At 36.6% G+C, this 21,520-nt stretch overlaps 1 protein-coding gene across 13 annotated transcripts in view; it reads right to left on the bottom strand.

The window, feature by feature from the left end:
* The window catches only part of ATXN2 (ataxin 2), a 128,367-nt gene that overhangs the window by 34,173 nt on the left and 72,674 nt on the right, over positions 1-21,520 (bottom strand). For 11 of the 13 annotated variants that reach the window (XR_009697385.1, XR_009697384.1, XR_009697388.1 and 8 more), the window contains 8 exons: positions 20,960-21,142; positions 18,869-19,066; positions 18,366-18,473; positions 18,021-18,091; positions 9,131-9,432; positions 8,022-8,085; positions 7,242-7,394; positions 6,787-6,853 (listed from right to left, as the gene is read on the bottom strand). Coding sequence is in view for 8 of the 13 variants with exons in the window: in XM_061170028.1 (XP_061026011.1) it covers positions 6,787-6,853; positions 7,242-7,394; positions 8,022-8,085; positions 9,131-9,432; positions 18,021-18,091; positions 18,366-18,473; positions 18,869-19,066; positions 20,960-21,142 (1,146 nt within the window). In the remaining 5 variants the exon portion in view is untranslated. The remainder of the gene's footprint in view (positions 1-6,786; positions 6,854-7,241; positions 7,395-8,021; positions 8,086-9,130; positions 9,433-18,020; positions 18,092-18,365; positions 18,474-18,868; positions 19,067-20,959; positions 21,143-21,520) is intronic. The other 2 variants (XM_061170029.1, XM_061170032.1) reach the window with 1 other exon arrangement.

The following is a 21,520-nucleotide window of genomic DNA, read 5'->3' as shown; positions in this document are numbered from 1 at the left end:
TAGCGTAACACACTCATCAGATGGGCTAAAATTAAAAAGACAGACAAGGGACTTCCCTGGTGGTGCAGTGGATAGGACTCCATGCTCCCAATGCAGACGGCCTGGGTTCGATCCCCAGTCAGGGAACTAGATCCCACATGCATGCCCAACTAAGAGTTCACATGCCACAACTAAGGAGTCCGCATGCCGCAACTAAGGAACTGGCGAGCCACAACTAAGGAGCCCAGCCCACAAGTTGCAACTAAGGAGCCCACCTGCCACAACTAAGACCTGGTGCAACCAGATAAATAAATAAATAAATAAGCCAGAAAATTGCTGGCAAGGATGCAAAGCAATTGTAACTCTCATACATGGCTGATCAGTTGAAATGTAAAATGACACAATCACTTTGGAAAACAATTTACCAGTTTCTTATTAATTTAAAATTGCATTTACCATACAACTCAAAAATTCTAGTTCTAGATATTTAACCAAGAGAAATGAAAGCAAATGTTCACACAAACACTTGTACAAAAATGTTCTTAACAGCTTTATTCAGAACAGCCAGAAACAGAAAATAATCCAAATACCCATCAACTGGTAATGCGTAAACTGTGGTATAATCATAAAAATGGAATGCTCTTCAGCAATAAAAAGGAATAAATGGATACAGATGATAATATGAAATATTCTCAAATTATTATGTTGTTTAAGCCAGATGCAAAAAATACAATACATGATTCCATTTACTAAATAAAAAATATCTAGAAAAGTCAAATCTAATCTACAGTAAGAGAAAGTAGATCAGTAGTTGCCTGGAGTGGGTGGCACTGGAGTAGAGTTTTCATCAAAATGTACACTTAAAAGAAAGACATTTTGTTGTATGTAAATTACAGAACAATAAAACTGGTTAAAAATTTTGGATAGCCATTTGGAACAAGATAAACTGGATTCATACCTTACACTGTGCATAAGGTAATTTCCAAATCAATCAGAAATTTAAATGTAAAAAAGAGGAAGTTATATAAATTCTAGAAAACATATGAATTCTTTTACTATACATGAGTGGGCAAAAATCTTAAAAACCATAAACCAAAAAATCAAAAGGTAAATCACAGCAGAAAATCATAACACTTCTAGGAAAAAAACAACCACAGGAGAAAATCTTTGCAACCTTGGAGTATGCAAATATAGGAAACAAAAACACAACCATAGAAGAAAAATTGATCAAATGGACTCCAAAATGAATAAATAAGCCAGAGACTACAAGAAAATGTTTGAAATACAGAAAAAGGAATTATATTAACCCATACTCCTACAACTCAGTAAGATAACTCAATTAAAAAAAGTATAAGGAAAATCTTGATACAGTGATATATAGTAATTTCTAGGAATATGATGTCTTCAAACAAAAAAACTCATGGGTGCAGAACAGTACATATAGTGTGCTTCGTTTTGTGTATGAGGGAAGAAAAATAAATGTCGACAAGAATGTCATGACAATTTAATGAGGAAAGAACAGTCTTTTCAACCAATGGTGCTGGGATAACTGGATATCCACATGCAAAAGAATGAATGTGGACCCCATCCTCATACTATACACAAAAATTACCTCAGAATGTATCACAACCTAAATGTTAGAGCTGAACTATAAAACTCTTAGAAGAAATCACAGTATATCTTTGTGACCTTGAGTCAGGAAATGGTTTCTTAGTATGGCACCACAAGCAAAAGCAACAACAAAAATACAAATAAATCGAAGTTCCATCAAAATTTTAAAACTTCTGTGCTGCAAAGGACACCATCAAGCAAGTAAAAAAACAACCCATAAAATGGAGAAAATACCTGTAAATCCTGTATCTGATAAAAGATTTGTATACAGACTATATAAAGAACTCTTACAACTCGGTGATTAAGAGACAAATAACTTAATTAAAAACTAGGTCAAATATGTGAATAAACATTTCTCCAGAGAAGATATGCAAATGGTCAATGAACACATGAAAAGATGTTCAACATCATCAGTCACTAGGGAAATACAAATCAAAACCATAATGAAATACTATTTTATAACCACTAGGATTATAACAGACAACAAGTGCTGGTGAGGATGTGGAGAAATTGGGACCCTTGTACACTACTGGTAGGAATAAAAAATGGTGCAGCCACTCTGGAAAACAGTGTGGCAGTTTCAACACTAACTCCACTCCAAGAGAAATGAAAACATAAGTCCACACAAAAACTGTACACTAATGTTCAGCATTATTTCACAATAGTCAAAAGTGGGAACAACCCAAAGAAGCATCAACTGATGAATGGATAAATAAAATGTGGTATCTATACAATGGAATATTATTCATCCATAAAAAGGAATGAAGTACTGATATATGCTCCAACATGGATGAACTTTGAAAACATTATGCTAAGTGAAAGAACCCAGTCACAAAGACTGCATTCAATATGATTTCATTCATATGAAATATCCAGAATAGGCAAATCTACAGAGAAAAGAAGGTAGATTAGCATGTCTACGGTATGAGTGTATATGCACATGGGGTGGGAGGGGAACAATTACTAAAAGGTATGAGGTTTCTTTTTGGAGTGATGAAAATGTTTTAAAATTGACTGTGGTGATGATTGGGCAACTCCGAGAATATCTTAAACCCACCGAACTGTATACTTCAAAGGGATGAATTTTATGGCATTCAAATTACAGTTGACCCTTGAACAATAGAAGTTTGAACTGTGTGGGTCACTTATACGCAGATTTTTTTCAACAGTAAGTACTACAGCACTAAACGATACACTGTCGGTTGATCTAGAACTGCGGACATGGAGGACTGAATATAAATTATATTCAGTTTTTGACTGCACAGAGGGTCAGCATCCCTAACCCCCGGGTTGTTCAAAGGTCAACTATATATCTAAATAGAACCATTTAAAAAAAATAGAACATATTATTTGCAAAGAAACAAATGTATACTTGCAAAAATAGACACTGTAAGGATACATAGAAAGTAACTTTAAATGATCACCTGCTGGTGATGGAAGGGATGATCCACATCTGGGATGGAAGTGATGAGGAAAGGACAAATGAAGAGACTGGGATGAAAGCAAGACTTCTCTGAATAATCTTTTTATGTAATTTCCACTTTGAAAATATATATTTCACACACAAAAAATAAAATTAATAAAAAAACTATCCTTACAAATGATAACGAACTCAATCAGATTAACCTACCTATGTGTCAAACTGTGGACATAACTCAGTGACTATAGAGAACGGTATTTTGGAAGTAACAAGGGTAGCAACTCCTGACTCTGAAAATTGGCACTTAAAGAATTCTTAGTGAAACAGATACTAAAGAAATCTTAAATTTTATTCTGTAGTCCAGGAGTTAGACAACAAATAGTTTGGAAACATCTAATACACGTTATAGGAAAATGTAAATAAGCCAGCCTCTAAGATGGCCCCCAATGATCCCACCTCCTGGTATTCACACCCTTATGCAGTCCCCTCCCACATGCACCAGATGTGCTCTGCTTGATCTGTATAGCAAATGACAGAAGTTAAGATATGTCACTTCCAAGGTTAGATTGTTAAACAAACTGTAGCTTCCATTTAGGTCAGTTTCTCTCTGAATACTCATTGTGGGAGAAGCCAGCTGCCATGTTATGACCAGAACTATCCTGCCAACAGCTCTGAATCTGGAAGCAGATCCACCAGCCCCAGTTCAGATAACCACTGCTCTAGCCAACATCTTGTCTGCAACTTCTTAAGAGACTCTAAGGCAGAACCACCTAGCTAAGTAGCTCCTGCACTCCTGACCCTCAGAAACTAAGTGAAATAATGTATGTTTGTTGTTTTAGGCAGCTAAGCTTTGTGGTAATTTGTTCAAAGACAGATATTATTAACTCAATAGCAATGAATATATCCAATGACCAGAAAATGGTTTCTAAATACTATTTCCCAGCAAAGAGAATGAGGGTTGCTTGGAGGATTACTGATCCAGGTCTAGAGTTAGAAGATTAGCCTGAGACATCGTATTTGTAGCAGAAAGGAAGCTATCAGAGACAAATGAGTAGCACCCAAAGGACACAGGAGCCAACTTGAAGGGATTACCATCGATCAAAGATGGGACAATGAGAGCAGCAAAAAAAAAATAATTGACTGAAATACAATGAATATATAAAATTATATGAAAATCCATGTATTCATAACTTTCTTGTACAAACTATTTCAGGATACCCAAACAGCCCTCGTTAAAAAGAACAGTCCCTTACAGAATGATTCTAGCTAATAAACGGAGAAGAAATACTAGAAATTCAGAAATCGCTGTTTTCAAACTCCTAATTACGGTGATTTCCAAAGTATGGCCCTATACCAGCAGGATCACTAGGGAATTGGTTTTTTTATAAATTGCACTAGAAAAGTAAATTCTCAGGCTATGCCCCAAACCTACTGAATTAGAAATTCTGGGGATGGGGCCAAGCAATTGGTGTTTTTAACAAACTCTCTAAGTGATTCTAATGTACACTAAACTTTGAGAACCACAGCCCAATGAAAAGATGATGTTAAGTATCAATCATTAATGAATTAGATGAAAGACTAATAGAAAACTTTACGATTGGGGAGGGGAGGATCAGGCTATCACCACCTGAGCCCTTAATAAATCTTACCATAACTCAAAGTAGGACCAGACATTGTACAGCTCTCGAATGATCCAATATAGAGTACTCACAAATATCTATCAAGTATTCTTATCTCTTCCCGTAAAAAAGTTAAACCTGAATGTAAACAATGACATCACAAGAAGTAAAGAGACAAATCTAGAATACAGGACATGCTACGTAATATTTGGTTTCCGCCACTAAGCAACAGCAGGGGTAAAAACAGCAGGGGAACCACAAAGACATGTAACAAATATAATAATGTGAAGATCTTGGGCTTCCCTGGTGGCGCAGTGGTTGAGAGTCTGCCTGCCAGTGCAGGGGACGCGGGCTCGAGCCCTGGTCTGGGAGGATCCCACATGCCACGAAGCAGCTCGGCCCGTGAGCCACAATTGCTGAGCCTGCGCGTCTGGAGCTTGTGCTCCGCAACGAGAGGCCGCGATAGTAAGAGGCCCGCGCACCTCGATGAAGAGTGGCCCCCGCTTGCCACAGCTAGAGAAAGCCCTCGCACAGAAACGAAGACCCAGCACAGCCATACATACATACATACATAAATTAAAAAAAAAAAGAATGTAAGCAGACAAGAATCTCATTAAAAAAAAAATAATAATAATAATGTGAAGATCTTATTTTGATCCATATTCAAAACAAACGGACTGTAAAAATATATTCTTGGCTCAGTCAGGGTAATCTGATGATGATGGTTATTAGATGATAAAAAGGAATTACTGTTTATTTTTATAAAGTGTGATAACAGACTCTGGCTATCTAACAAAAATATCCATACTTTTATATATGATACACACGAAGTATGCAGAAATGAAATGGCAGGTCCTCAGACTAAGATTAACCCTATAACTAGATAACTTTAAATGATCTAAGGTAGAGTTCTTCCAATAGGTTCCAGTGTTCTAAGGAAAGATAAAGGATATCATACTTTTTTTTTTTTTGGCTGTGCCACACAGCTTGTGGGATCTTAGTTCCCTGACCAGGGACTGAACCTGCGCCCCCTGCATTGGAAGCGCAGAGTCTTAACCACTGGACTGCGAGGGAAGTCCCAGAAGCAACTTAAATTTAAATGTCCATCAACAGATGAATGGATAAAGAAGATGTGGTATACACACAATGGAATATTACTCAGCCATTAAAAAGAATGAAATAATGCCATTTGCAGCAACATGGATGAACCCAGAGATTACATACCAATAGTGAAGGAAGTCAGGCAGAGAAAGACAAATATCATACGATATCACGTATATGAGTCTAAAATATGATACAAACGAACTTATTTACAAAACAAACGGACTCACAGACACAGAAAACAAACTATGGTCACCAAAGGGGAACGCGGTGGGGACACATGAGGCGCCTGGGACTAGCCGATACAAACTATCATATATGAAAGAGACAGACAACACAGGGAACTACAGTCAATACCTTGCAATAAATTATAATGGAAAAGAAAAAAAGAAGTGAAATTTGCGTGATGGGGGTAATTATTGGGCACTGAGAAATGACTTTACTATATTAACCATTCTACTTTCTACTCTCAATAAAATTATAGCAAATAATTGCTCTCAATTACCTAAATGGCAACAGAGGGGAACCCTTTAGCATTTTTCAACATTAAGAAATTTCCTTTTAAGATAAATATGTGTTTTTTTTCTATGAAGGCTCTTCTACACAGAGAATACTAGATTATACAACACTCTCATTTTAAAGATGAGGAAACATTCCTCTAATAGCATTTTGATGGTTTCTGAAGTGAGCCATCTCTGCTCAAAAAGAAATTCTAAATTTTGGGGGAAAAAATCATATATTATATAAAACAAGACCGTCAGCGACCAGTTAATTAATGTAGCAAACCCTCTTTCCAAATTTAACATTGAAAACTTCAAAATTAAATTATTTTTTGTGAAGAGGATCCTGAAATTCACAACTGATGGGTATTTTCTCCTCCTGTTTTTGTTCATAAAAATGCATCTAAATACCTGATGTAACGTTGAGCACCAGAAGTCAATGAACAGCTTCACTGAAAGTCAAAACTGAACCACAAATATTTATTCATTATAAATTGAGTTATTTAATTCATGCAGCATGCAGACTACAAGCAAATACAGGCAGGATTATTCTCACCTTTACCTGCTCTATATGTCTTGGCTTGATTGACAGGCATGGGCGTCATAGGTATAGGATATAAAGGCTTAAGGGAATAAAAAAAACAAAAACAAAAACTGAAGATTAGGCTCTCAAGATATTAAGAATGTATTTTACCACTCTCTCTTAGTTGCATATTGCTAGAGAGCTAGCTCTGAGGTTTCCTGATTCTTTATGAGTCATTAAAAAATAAAATCACACCCACAGCTAAAAGGACAAACCCCAAACTACAGTAAATCTAAATCATCTTTCTTACCAGAAACATTCTCAGATTTAGGTCCTTATACTAACAACACACCACACTGCAAGCTTCCACTTTTTAAATACCTCTGTTATACCATCACTGCCTCAAATCACTGCATACCTACAGAGTGCTTGGTGTCAAATACAAATAACTTAGAGAGGGTAAATGAACACCAAATTCTATGACTTACTTGCACTCCTGGGCTCACTGGGACTGGATACATCATATTTGGTGCAAAACAAACAGGTTGAGTATAAACTGGAGTTGGCTGCTGATGACCCACCATAGATGGGCTAGGTTGTGCTTGAGGACGAGGCGAAGTTGGGGTTGTAGAAGGCTTTGGCTACAAAAACAAAAATCAACTACCTTAAGGTGAAAAGCTAACCATTACTGCAATTTGAGGACTGATTCCCCCCATCTTTCTCAGTTTTACTCACTGTTGATTAGTAGTACCTCTTAATGAAAATATTTCACAGAAAATAAACTTCCACATGTTTCAAATAAAAGAAAAAAAATACTTGGTTATGTTACCAATTACCAAGTATTATTGGTTGATTACTGTTACCAATTAATCAACAATGCTATTAAAAATAGCAGTGGTGATTTTTAAGGAACTGGAGACTGTTTTTAAAAATTAAAAAATAAACACATCATCTTACAAAGTCAGTAGAATAATAACTGTATATCTGTGAACCTGAGAGCCTCGCTGGCCAACCATCTTCAAATTCTGAGTCAGAAAGATTAAAAAATTTGCTCCAGACCACATCTAATTGATGACAAAACTAGCATTTTTTCCTATGGCTCAAAAATATTCATTAATGACTACAGAAGAAAAAAGAACTTAAACTAAAAGTTGTTTTAGAATACTATAACTGAATTTAGATGGCAGGTATGGGAAAGGGAATATTACTACTAATAATTTTTTTTTTTAAGAGGCTAGATTATTTCAAAGAGAGAGAGAAAAACGTACCTGAGAAAAGGAACGCGGGTTGAACTCCTTCGCATTGGGATTCAACGTTGATTTCCTCACTTGCCTACACCGGAAAAAAAATAAAGCCCAGTGAAATCTGCATGCAACTTATGCTACTGTAAAGTCTTTTATATCTGACAGTTTTTTTTTAAATTGCTAAACATTTAAACAATTCTCACTAGAAGATCACTAATTCTCTTCATTAAAACACACATATACATAATTCCCACCCCTTATTTTGATAATTACTAGCCAAAAAAGGACAAATTTTTTAAAAAGTGTAATACGAATGCTTTTCTCAAAAGCAATCAACAAAACTTGAACTGAAAAGACAGTAGCCCCTTATAAAATATCCGTAAAAGCAATCCTTAATATACCAATTCTCTAGCATGCAGTATTTTTTATGTGATAAATTGTTTCCTATATGAAATATCTTGGGAAAAATCATGATTCTAATAAAAAATTTTTGCCTCAAATTAAGAATAAGTGCTCCTTGACTTATCAACATTTGCATTCCAAAAGTTCATCTGTAACTGGGTTGTATGGAACCCAGAACAAATAAATCAATGGTGGTGTGGTTAGGTTCCAAGACTAGCCCACAAAAGCCCATTTAACTGATAATATATTGGATGTGCAGAATTAATTCTATCTTAACAAATCTAACTATTAACTAAAACTTATTTTTTTTTTGAGGGAAAACACGTTGAATTCCAAGTAGGGGCACCAGAGACTTCTCTCTCTTTTTGGCAGTGGAAGTTCTTAGTCGAGTAGCACAGCCAGGAGGTGGGTACTGACTAGCATACAGGGGATATCAGTCCCAAAGCCAGGGATTTTTCAACTCCCTGTACATTTATAAATAAGCCATTCTTAATTTATGCATAGGGTTTTTTTGCCACAGGGTGGAAAAACGGTGGAGGAGGGAAGAAGAGTATAGGGTGCAATGACCTAATTGACTTAAGATGTCATTTGTTTAGACCAATTTTTTGTAAGTTGAGAGCTACTTATAAAGCAGTCTAAAAGTCTAGATAGATTCTTGAGTTGGAAGGCTCTGGACACCTTAAGGAAAAGTTAAGTAAATAACAGTCGTGCTAAATTCCAGGTTTACTCACTCAGCTGCGTCTTTCTTCTCCTCTTTATCATCTTTCTCTTGTTTACATCCTGGACTGGAAGTCTGAACCCCTTGGGATGTGACCTCAGGTCCCCTCTTGTGCTCTGTGTTACTGAGGATTGAAGGGGAAATGCTGGGACTGCTCGGCTTGCTGCTGCCACTGGTGCAGTTGCTGCTACTTTCAATGAAAGAATCCTTAGCATTTGGTTCAATTTTGTCTTTGATCAAATCTCTTGATTTTTCTCCCTCTCTACTTTTGTTTAGCAGCTGATCCATAGATTCAGAAGTAGAACTTGGCTGTAACTAAATAAAGGAAATAATTATACTTAAATATTTTAAATAACTCTAGTAATCAATGTTTTTCCACGAGCACAAACTGAATAAGGCTTTTTTCGTACTTTACGAGTAATGTTTTCATTATAAGGCAACAATAACAAAATGTCTATACAACACAACTACAGTCATCTAAGCACTCAAATGTCCTAGCCTGAAAAGTTAAATATTTACTGAGTACATACCATGTGTCAGAAATTGTGTGTGCTAGGAATGGAAATATGAAATAGTTCCTATCCTCCCAAAGCTTTCCATCTGGATGAGATTAGACACTTGACAAACTGGGGTAAATGCTATAGGATCTCAAGGGAAAAAGCAACTCACGGAAAGAGAAGGCTTCTCAATGGAAATGTCATCTAGTCTAAAGTGTGAAAGATATTGGGGGTTTGCGGGGGAGTTTGGAAAAGGGACTAACAGTCTAAGTACAAGAAACAGCATGTTTAAAGACCCATAGGAAAGGGAGAAGATGGCCCCGCTGTGGAACAGAAAAGTACTGGTGGGCACAAGATGAGTCAAGAAATGACAAATTCACCCAGGAGGAACGAGATGATAAAGGAACTTGAAAGCTATGTTAAGAACTCTAACTTTTAGTTCTCAGCATAATAAGAAGTCACTGAAGAATTTTAAGCAGGTACAGACTGAGAAGATTAATAGTTCACAAAGATGAGCACAGCAGCTTTGTGGAAAATGAACTGCAGGAAGCCAAGTAAGAGTGTAGAGAGACCATTATGGCGGCTGGACTAAGACCTGGGCTTGACCTTGAGAAGTGGTGAGTTGGAGTCTGAAGTAGGTGGATTCAGAGGGAGACCTGGCTAGACATGTACGTCAGTTAGACCTTGTAACCCATAGAGGAAACCACAAAACAGAAGCACCAACAAGAAGAGCAGAAGACAAAAATGTTAGTAAAATAAGTGATGGGGTTTTTAAGTTTGCAGAACAGAAGCAGTCAATGCTACTACTGTCTGATGATGATTTAAGATGCCCTACTCCACAGAAGAAAGAAAACAGGAATAGCTGAAGGAAATGACAAGAAAAAGAGAAGAAAAGGGCAGCAAGTAGAAGGAGCCATGGTGGAAATGAGAATAAATCCAAGCAGCAGCCCTAGGCAGTGAGAATAAGCTAAAGAGCAATTGTACAGCAGAAGGGGCTGCAAGACTAGAGAGACAAACTACCTCCTCAGCCTCAGGAAAGGCGGACCACTGTCAAAGTCTCACTACTGGAGCCCTTGGTATCCTGGCAAGCAGCACCACACATCTCAGGGGCTTCTCAAGCTTCACGGCATCACCAATATAAAGTCTCCAAGTAGTTGACGGCAGAAGGTGAAAGCAACATTTGGACACAGTGGGAGTTTAAGTCACAATATAGGTACTTAATGTTTAGTAGAGGCTGTATGCGTAAGGGACCAACTGTGTACTGCGTAAAACTTTAAATATTTGTCACAAGGGTCTTTGAGCGAGGCAAAAATAAGGCTTTTGATGTTGTTATTCATATAATGGCAAACATACCTACAGTACTCACTATGGGTTGGACACTGTTCTAAACTACTTACAAACTCATCATTCAGTCATTATAACAGCCCTATTTGATGTACATACTATTAGCGCAATCTTATAAATGAGGAAAATAAGGCACAATTCATGCTTTTGAACATTCTTCTGTATTTCCTATCTGCAATATACTAAACATAAAAGAAAACTGAGATTATTCTCCTTTTTATTTTTTCAAAATTGAACCACTGTTTCCTTTTATTGAGAAATAATTCACATATAACATCGTATTAGTTGCAGGTGTACAACACTGTGATTCAATATACATATGTATTGCAAAATGATCACAATGTCTAGTTAACAGCCATTACCACACAGTTAAAAATTTTTTTCTTATGGTGGGAACTATGTAGACCTACTCTCTTAGCAACTTTCAAATATACCATACAGTATTATTGACTACAGTCACCATGCAGTACGTTACTTCCCCATGACTTATTCATAACTGGAAGTTTGTGCCTTTTGACCACCTTCACTCATTTTGCTGCACCCACTGCCTCTGCCAACCACCAATCAGTACTGATGAGTTTGGGTTTTGTTTTCTTTTCTTTTTTTTAAGATTCCACAAATAAGTGAGATCATACAATATTTGAACTTCTCTGACTTATTTCACTTAGCATAATGCCCTCAAGGGCCACCCATGTTGTCAAAAATGGCAACTACTCTTCTTTTTTATGGCTGAAGAGTAATTCCATTGTGTGTGTGCACATACATGCAGATATCTTGCGAGTTAGTGTTTTCGTTTCCTTTGGATAAATACCCAGAAGTGGAACTGCTGGATCATATGATAGTTCTATTTTTAATTTTTTGAGGAACCTTCATACTGTTTTCCATAGTGGCTGCACCAATTTATCCACCAATAGTGCACAGAGGTTCCCTTTTCTCCACATCCTGGCCAGGACTTGTTATTTCTTGTTTTGTATTTTTGAGAATAGCCATTCTAACAGGTGTGAGATACCTCACTGTGGTTTTGTTTTTTTAAAATATTTGTTTATTTATTTATTTATTTGGCTGCATCGGGTCTTAGTTGTGACACGTGGGCTCTTTGTTATAGCGGGCAGGCTTCTCTCTATTTGTGGTGCACAGGCTTCGTTGCCCCGCAACATATGGGATCTCAGCTCCCTGACCAGGGATTAAACCCACATCCCCTGCATTGGAAGGCAGACTCTTAACCACTGGACCACCAGCAAAGTCCCCTCATTGTGGTTTTGATTTACGTTTCCTTAATAACTTCCTTAATCATTACATTTCCTTAATAATTTCCTTAATAATTAGTGAGGATCTTTTCATGGACCCGTCGGCCATCTTTACATCTTCTTTGGAAAAAATGTCTATTTAGATCCTGTGCTCATTTTAAAATCAGATTGTATTTTTGCTATTTAAGTTGTATGAGTTCTTTATACATTTTGGATATTAACTCATAAGATATATGACTTACAAATACTTTCCCCATTTGGTAGTTCCCTTTAACTTTGTTGATGGCTTCCTTTGCTGTGCAGAAGACTTTTAATCTGACGTAGTCCCAGCTGTTTATTTTTGCTTTTGTTGCCTTTGTTTCTATTGTCAAATAAGAAAATCACTGCTAAGGCCAACGTCAAGGAGCTCGCTGCCTATGTTTTCTTCTAGGAATTTTATGGTTTCAGATCCTACTGTCACATCTTTAATCCATTTTGAGTTGATTTTTGTGTATGGTATAAGGCAGTGGTGCAGGACTTCCCTGGTGGCACAGTGGTTAAAAATCTGTCTGTCAGTGCAGGGGACATGGGTTCAAGCCCTGGCCCGGGAAGATCCCACATGCTGCGGAGCAACTAAACCCATGCACCACAACTACTGAGTCTGTGCTCTAGAGCCCGTAAGCCACAACTATTGAAGCCCGCGAGCCACAACTATTGAAGCCCGCATGCCTAGAGCCCGTGCTCCGCAACAAGAGAAGCCACCGCAATTAGAAGCCCACGCACCACAACAAGAGTAGCCCCTGCTCACCACAACTAGAAAAAGGCTGCTCGCAGCAACGAAGATCAAACGCAGCCAAAAAATAAATAATTAAAAAAAAAAAAAAAAGAGACAGTGGTGCAGTTTCATTCTTTTGAATGTGGCTGTTCAGTTTTCCCAACACCACTTATTAAAGAGACTGTCCTTTCCCCATAGTATATTCTTGGCTCTTCTGTCATAAATTAATTGACTATATATGCATGAGTTTATTTCTGGGCTCTCTGTTGTTTCATTGATCTGTTTCTGTTTTTATGCCAATACCATACTGTTTAGATTACCGTATCTTTGTAATACAGTTTGAAATCAGACAGCGTGATACCGCCGGCTTTGTTCTTTCTCAAGACTGCTTTGGCTATTCAGGTCTTTTGTGGTTCCATACAAATTTTAGGATTGTTTGCGTTATTTCTGTGAAAAAAGCCATTGGAATTTTGATAGGATTGCACTGAATCCATAGATTGCTTTGGGTAGAATGGACATTTTTATGGGAAAACTAAAATTCTTATGTGACTCAGAGAAAAAGAAACCTGTGATTGCCGGTACAACTTTGGTTCATCTATATTTTGGTAATAAAAATTAATATTTATTGAGTATATACTATGTGTCAAGAACTATATTAAACACTTTACAGGCAGTATCTCATTAATTTTCACAAGAACACGATGAAGTAGGTTCTACAATTATCCCATTTTGGCTTGGGAGATGCAGACAACATGCCTCAAATGTTGTACAGAGGGCAAGATTTAAACCTAGATCATTGGGACTTCCCTGGTGGCACAGTGGTTAAGAATCCGCCTGCCAATGCAGGGGACACGGGTTCAAGCCCTGGTCCGGGAAGATCCCACATGCCGCGGAGCAACTATGCCCGTGCACCACAACTACTGAGCCCGTGTGCCACAACTACTGAAGCCCGTGTGCCTAGAGCCTGTGCTCCGCATCAAGAGAAGCCACCACAATGAGAAGCCCACGCACCGTAGTGAAGGGTAGCCCCCGCTCGCCGCAACTAGAGAAACCCTGCACGCAGCAACGAAGATCCAATGCAGCCAAAAAAATATATAAATAAATAAATTTATTTTAAAAAAAAATAATAAAATTACTCAAAATATAAATTGGCGCAGCCACTAAGAACAACAGTATGGAGGTTCCTTAAAAAACTAAAACTAGAGCTACCACATGATCCAGCAATCCCACTCCTGGGCATATATCTGGAAAACACAAAAACTCTAATATGAAAAGATACGTGCATCCCGACGTTCACAGCAGCACTATTTACAATAGCCACAACACGGAAGCAATCTAAGTGTCCATCGACAGACGAATGGATAAAGAAGATGTGGTGTGGTGTGTATGTATACACACACACACACACACACACACACACACACACACTCAGCCATAAAAAAGAATGAAATAATGCCATTTGCAGCAACATGGATGGACCTAGAGATTATCATACTAAGTGAAGTAAGTCAGAGACAAATATATGACACCACTTACATGTGGAATCTAAAAAAATGATACAAATGAACATATTTACAAAACAGAAACAGACTCACAAACACAGAAAACTTATGGTTACCAAAGGGGAAGGAGCGGGGGAATATACTAGGAGTTTGGGATTAACAGATACACACTATATATAAAATAGAAAAACAACATGGACCTACTGTATAGCACATGGAACTATATTCAGTATCCTGTAATAACCTATAATGGAAAAGAATCTGAAAAAGAATACATATACACACACACACATATGTGTAACTGAATCACTTTGCTATACACCTGAAACTAACACAACATTGTAAATCAACTACACTGAAATTAAAAAAAAAATTACTCAAAATGGATCACAGCCTTAATTGAAACTCTTAGAAGAAAATAAGAGTGAATCTTTATGACTATGGATTAGGCAATGGTTTCTTAGATATGACACCAAAAGCACAAGGGACAGAAGAAAAAATAGATACACTGGACTACATCAAAATTAAAATATTTTGTGCTTTAGTTGTCAACATCAAGAAAGTGAACAGACAACCCACAGAATGGGAGGAAAAAATTGCAAGCCACACATTTGATGCAAGACTTGTACACAGAATATATACAGAACTCTTACAACTCAATAAAAAGACAACTCAATTTTTAAAATGGGCAAAGATCTGAATAAACATTTCTCCAAAGAAGACATACAAATGGGCAATGAATTATCATGACTGTATTTTCCTTAATTTATAACTAGAAGTATTTTTTGGCATTTTGCCTGTCCCATTTATTACTTTATAATTAGTTGATTATTTAGTATGTCTAATAATAGAAGGAAATACAAGCAAAAGGACATTCACATAGATATCTAATTATCATTATTTGATAGATGCTGACATTTATGTCCATATTGTGACTATAAATACTGATGTATAATATACTGTGGTAATGTCAGTTCTGTTATATGTAAACATCTTATGTATAAGGCTGAAACTTCTTGTGAAAAATGGCAGGCAATGATCTTCATGAGTGATGGTTTGGGGATGCTTTCATCAACATATGTCTCCTAATAAAATCAGTAGTTATGAATTACTTCACTAAAATGTGCAGAAAGATAAAAACAAACAAACAAACAAAAAACAAATGGGCAATCAACATTTAAAAAGATGCTCAACATCATCGGCCATCAGAGACATGCAAGTCAAAACCACAACATACCACAAGGAAGACTATAATCAAAAAAACAAACAGTAACAAGTGCTGGTAAGGATGTGAAGAAGCGGAAACCCTCCCATACTGCTGACGGGAATGTAAAATAGCATAGCTGCTTTGGCAAAGAGTCCAGAAGTTTTCCTCAAAAGATTAAGGATAGAGTTACCAGATGAACCAGAAATTCCACTCTTAGGTATATACCCAAGAGAAATGAAAACATATGTCCACACAAAACTGTACACTAATATTCATAGCAGCATTATTCGTAATAGTCAAAAAGTGGCAACAACCCAAAGAGGCATCAACTGATGATAAATAAAATATGGTCTATCCATACAGTGGAATATTATTCATCCATAAAAAGGAGTGAAGTGCTGACACAGGCTACAACATGGATGAATCCTGAAAACATGATGGTAAGTGAAAAAAAGCCACTCACAAAAGGCCATTTATTGTATGGTTCCATTCATATGAAATGTCCAGAACAGGCAATCCATGGAGACAAAAAGCAGATTAATGGTTGTTTAGGATGGGGGTTGGGGGGAGGAGTGTTTGAAAACTAATAAGCAGTGACTGCTAAGGGCTTATGTGATGATTGTATAACCCTGTGAATATACTAAAAACTGCTAAATTGTACACTCTAAACGGCTAAATTGTATGATATGCAAATTATACCTCAATAAAACTGTTACAAAAAACATACTCTCTAATATGCTTCAAAGTAAAAAAATTTCTTTTCTTCATAACATAATAAATTCATTCAAGTGTACTATAAGAAGGGAATGAATGACTGACTGTAAAAAATAATGCTGAAGAAATAAAAGTATGGGCAAGAACATGACATTTATATCAAACTGAAGATTATGCAAAATAATACCATCTGTTGCTTAGGGATCTCTTCATATGCAGTGTGAAGAACTGCAAGGAAAGATACCCTTTGCTCTGGCAGGAGGATGCAGCTGAGGTGGGCAAGTACACAGGAGACTTTAACTGTGCTGGAGTGCTTGATGTATTAAGCTGGTAGTGGGCATCTGGGCATTCAGTCACTGGGCATTCTTTGTATTGTGTCCATGCATTAACTATAGCTTAAAAAATTAAAAATTAAATCTACAACTGCTAATAGCATTAAAGCTGAATAGATAAATGTGCTAAAGTATGAAATAATATTTAATATTTTAAACGGTGCCAAAAAGTCAGGAATGAAGCTACTGGCGAAAACTTATTAATTTTTAGGAAGCTAGAACACAGGCTAGGAAAAGGCTGCTTTTTGCTTTTGATCCATTCATCTTTTAAGTCTTTTTTCAAAGGTTGATAATCAGATTTTCCCCCATTAAGAAGCTAAGTTTCAGGATGATTTCTTGATTTGGTCTCAAAATATACCTTGATATGCACAATATGTTACAGTAAATACTGTGCAAAAGAATGAAACGGTCATCCAGGAGAGATCAGAGTACATCCAGCAAGTCTTAAGGGAGAGAAATGATATTATAGAAGGATGTCTACCACAATACATCTGTGCATGAAGTGTAAATCTGCAACTCTTTTGTAAAACCAGGGTCCAGTACATCTTCCACATGCCACATCAGATAATCAATGCCTTGGCCTTGCTCTACTGTCACTGAATAAAGTAGTCAAATGAATATCAAATAACTTATGTTATGGTGACTTCCGACGTCAGAATTACATTCTCTTTCATTTAATATCTGTATTGTTCTTACCAAATCTCATGATTTTAGTTACCTCACTTAAAGCATATGCAAAGACAACCTTAAGAATACGCAAAGACAACTTTAAGAATGTTTAGGGACTTCCCTGGTGGCACAGTGGTTGGGAATCTGCCTGCCAATGCAGGGGACACAGGTTCGATCCCTGGTCCGGGAAGATCTCACATGGCGCAGAGCAACTAAGCCTGTGCGCCACAACACTGAGCCTGCGCTACAGAGACCGCGAGCCACAACTACTGAGCCCACGTGCCACAACTACTGAAGACCACGCACCTAGAGCCTGTGCTCTGCAACAAGAGAAGCCACTGCAATGAGAGAAGCCCGCGCACCTCAACGAAGAGGAGTCCCTGCTCCCAGCAATTAGAGAAAGCCCGCGTGCAGCAACGAAGACCCAACACAGCCAAAAAATAAATAAATTAAAAAGGAAAAAAAAAAGAAAAAGATGTTTAGCTTTCTACACACATGGTTTGATTTTTCTGGGTGTATATATAATGCATTTTTTTTTTTTATAATGCATTTTTGTAAATGGATGATATAAGAATTTTTAGTAACGCTTAAAAAAATTTTTTTTAAATTCTAATTCATTAGTCAATACGATACTTACCCTAAAGTCATTCTTAAATTTCTTTAAATCATCAATCTGTTTTCTATGTTCAGAAACAATTGGTGATATACCTGTAAAATTAAGAAGTGTTAGATCCAGATTTATTTCTAATCTTTAATTTAAAATTCTTTTAGGATGGGATGTTAGAAATGAAAATAAACTCTATTATCAAAATAATAAAAATTTCAATGTTAATTATAGATTTTGACATGTTAAATTATGCATTTAAATATGCACAATCCTAAGAAAAAGTACTGACCAAAAATACTCTGTATTGGGCATGAGAGTAAGACATATTCCTTCTTATTTCTACAGTTATACCCAAAGACTTTTTAAAGCTCTAACCTTTACTTTCAGCTTTTGAGAAGCTAGGTGATGTCTCACTGGGCTTCATATTTTCTTTATTCCCTGCAGAAGAGTTCTGCCTCTGATCTTGAAGCCTGGAATCTTTAGCTAGAAAATAATATTTTACAAAAACTCAAAGTTAGATAGGAGCTATAGAAGTAAAAGGGGAAAATATTCAACAAATTTGATCCTATGTTTTTGGAAAAGAACATTTAAACAGAGGCTTTCCAATTTTGCAGACATATGAAACACCAATAATTTTATTTATATTGACATTTACTATCCAGGAATGTAAACTACCTTAACAACACACATTCAAGAATAACATATGAAATTAGTAGCATTACTTAAACAACTTCATTTACATAAAATTTTAAATGTACCCTCAAATATTGATACATACCTATGAATAAAACAACATAGCCATTTTTCATAAACTTTTAAACCTCTAACACTCAACTTCACAAATGTCATTGTGGATCTGGAAGCCCTTTCTTACATACCCTCAAGAGATGGGGTTACAGCTCTGTTGGATGCAGGACTGGCAGGCGTAGGAGATGCAGCTGGTACAGGCATAGCAACAGCTTCAGCTGGAATAATACCAGCTTGGGGAGAAGCAAGAACTGGCCCACTAGGAGTATTTCCAATACTATTCTGTCTGGGAGACCTGGGTCTGTGAGTTTTCGGGGATAATCTTGGAACTACAAGAAAGAGAAAAGTTACCCATTATATTCTCAGTTCAATGTCACTTCTTCAAAAAGGCTTTTCTGAAGATCTAGGTAAAATAGTTCTATCTGACCTCCTCCCCAATTACTTTTTATCCCATCACCCTGTTTTCTTTTCCAAAGTCTCAGGAATAGCAGTGATGATGGACAATACAAATATCTGAAGAATGAAAGCAATTACTAATACCTATGTCCAACAGTAGTTTTCCCTCCTAATTAATTATATTAATTCTAAAACAAAGTATTTTAAATGAATTTAGAAACTGGATTTCTAAGGCAGGAAAAATGCTACTTTTTAGGATAAAGATAACATTCTCTACTAAAAAGTGAGACTGTTTCTTTAAAATAGGTGGTGGTGGTGGTCGGGGGGGGGAAATCCCTAAGAAGTAGGCTTATTTGGCCCTCCTTCAAATAATAAACTCAAACACCTTTTAGCAGTTTGCAGCCAATCCTACATGCTCTTTCTTACCACATCAAAATCCACTCTGCAGTAACTAAGGAAATTGGGAACTCAATTTAGCTCAAAGGGGAAGCTAATCCAAGGAGGGGTTTAAATTCCACATGACTTCAAAATAAATATCTAATAGGTTTCATATGCCATTATAAACCTATTCAGATTCAAAGATTTAGAGAAAAATGGTTCAATTTGCTTCACTTTAGTGGTTCTTTACTTTTTTAAGTCAAAAGGGTCATGGAAGGAAAGTATTATTCAACAACTGTCATTTTTCTAATTAGTATAAAGAGCAAACCTATAACACAGTTCTGTATCTCCAAAACTGTGATTTTACTCTTTCACTTCTATAATCATGTTGTCACTTTCAAAATTCATTTCCAGACCATCTGAGTAATGTCAAACAATTAATGGTACACTAAAGAAATAAAGATTTTAGAAATTCTATTTTTGTTAATTGAATCATTTCCTTGTAATTGAAGACCAAAGAAGAAAACAGAAAGTTCAAAGGAATTTACAATAAAATTATACCAATATGAAGGTGAGCAATGTGTACCAACTAAAGATATTTAATGGAGCTGGGTATATTTTTGTTTGTTTAAGCTTAAAGATCTTTTTCTTTTATAAGTTCTATGCACTGATTAAGATAGATTATGACCGAAAACCACAATCATCGCATGCTCAAACTCTAGTTATCATGGAAGCAAAACATCAATATTAAGTAGCAAAAGCAGTCTTAACTTAATTGTAAGATCCTGTCAAAGTATATTTTTCACACTTTTATAGCTGCCATCAGCACATTCTTCAGACTAATCACAGATAAAACTTGGGCCCCCGTGTTTGTTAGTCCTTAAAAGGGAAATATGGTCAGGAATTAGTGCCATATATTGGTGCTACAGAAACACAAGGACCTGGGCCCAGAATACTGCCTGGCATAAAGTAGGATGTCAATAAAAATGTATGGAATGAATAAACGGGGGGGGAACACAGCACCTTAAGCCCAAAATAAATGTTTGTGGAATGAATCAATAACAAAGTTGCTAAGAAGACACGAAATATGATCCTTCCAAATGTTATGTACTATATTTGCCTTCCATTTGAGTGGTACTTTATAAAACTATAAAGTATATTCTTATTTATGAACCCCACATGAATTTCATCACAAGACCATAAAGTAGATTAGCTAAAGATTACTCACCGAGAAAACTGAAATTCAGAATGATCACATGATTTGCCCTAACATATGGTAAGTGGTAGAGCCCAGAAAAAAAAATAGTTTTCCCAATTCCTCGTTACTCCACTATTTTTCATATATATACTTAGAGTTCCTCAAACATAGCTCAAGCTCAGCCCTTTTTACATCTAGTAGAATAACAAAATGAACATTGTCATTATGCTTCAAGCCAAGTGTTACCTACCCCCGCTGACCACTGATGACCATGTGCCCCCTGCGGGACTGGTCCTTGCTGCTGGAGGAGCAGTCGCTTCACTTGGTGGGGTATGGGATACAAATTCTAGGCCACTGGAAATGGAACCCCTCCCAGCAGAAACTCTGTGATTTCGAGGGTGTCGCTGGGCCTTTGGGGACATCCTTGGAGGCCCTAAGAAAGAAACCGTGAACATCACATGAATGCCACAATGTCCATCAGTACTACTTTTTTGCTAAATACACATAGACCATTCTTTCTCTTTCTCTCTCTCTCACACACACACACACTCACACTCACACACACACACATTCCCTCTCTCTCTCTCATTTCTTCTTGGTTAAGAAAAAGGAAACAAACACCACATATATTTTTGGCCATACTCTTTCAGAATTATTTTGTGGAATGCCATAAAATTTTACAAATAAATTTTATTTTATTTCCCTTTATTTTTAAAGAAAGGGAGGGATGCAGTTGGTGGTAAGAAATCAAACAATAAGATGTCATAACTCTTCAAAGATCTTAGCAATTTGTTTAATCTATAGCTATTAT

This window comes from Eubalaena glacialis, chromosome 15 (assembly GCF_028564815.1).
Source record: "Eubalaena glacialis isolate mEubGla1 chromosome 15, mEubGla1.1.hap2.+ XY, whole genome shotgun sequence".
NCBI lineage: Eukaryota > Metazoa > Chordata > Mammalia > Artiodactyla > Balaenidae > Eubalaena > Eubalaena glacialis.
Note: the sequence above shows the minus strand (reverse complement) of the source record. Positions and strands in the feature narration are given on the sequence as shown.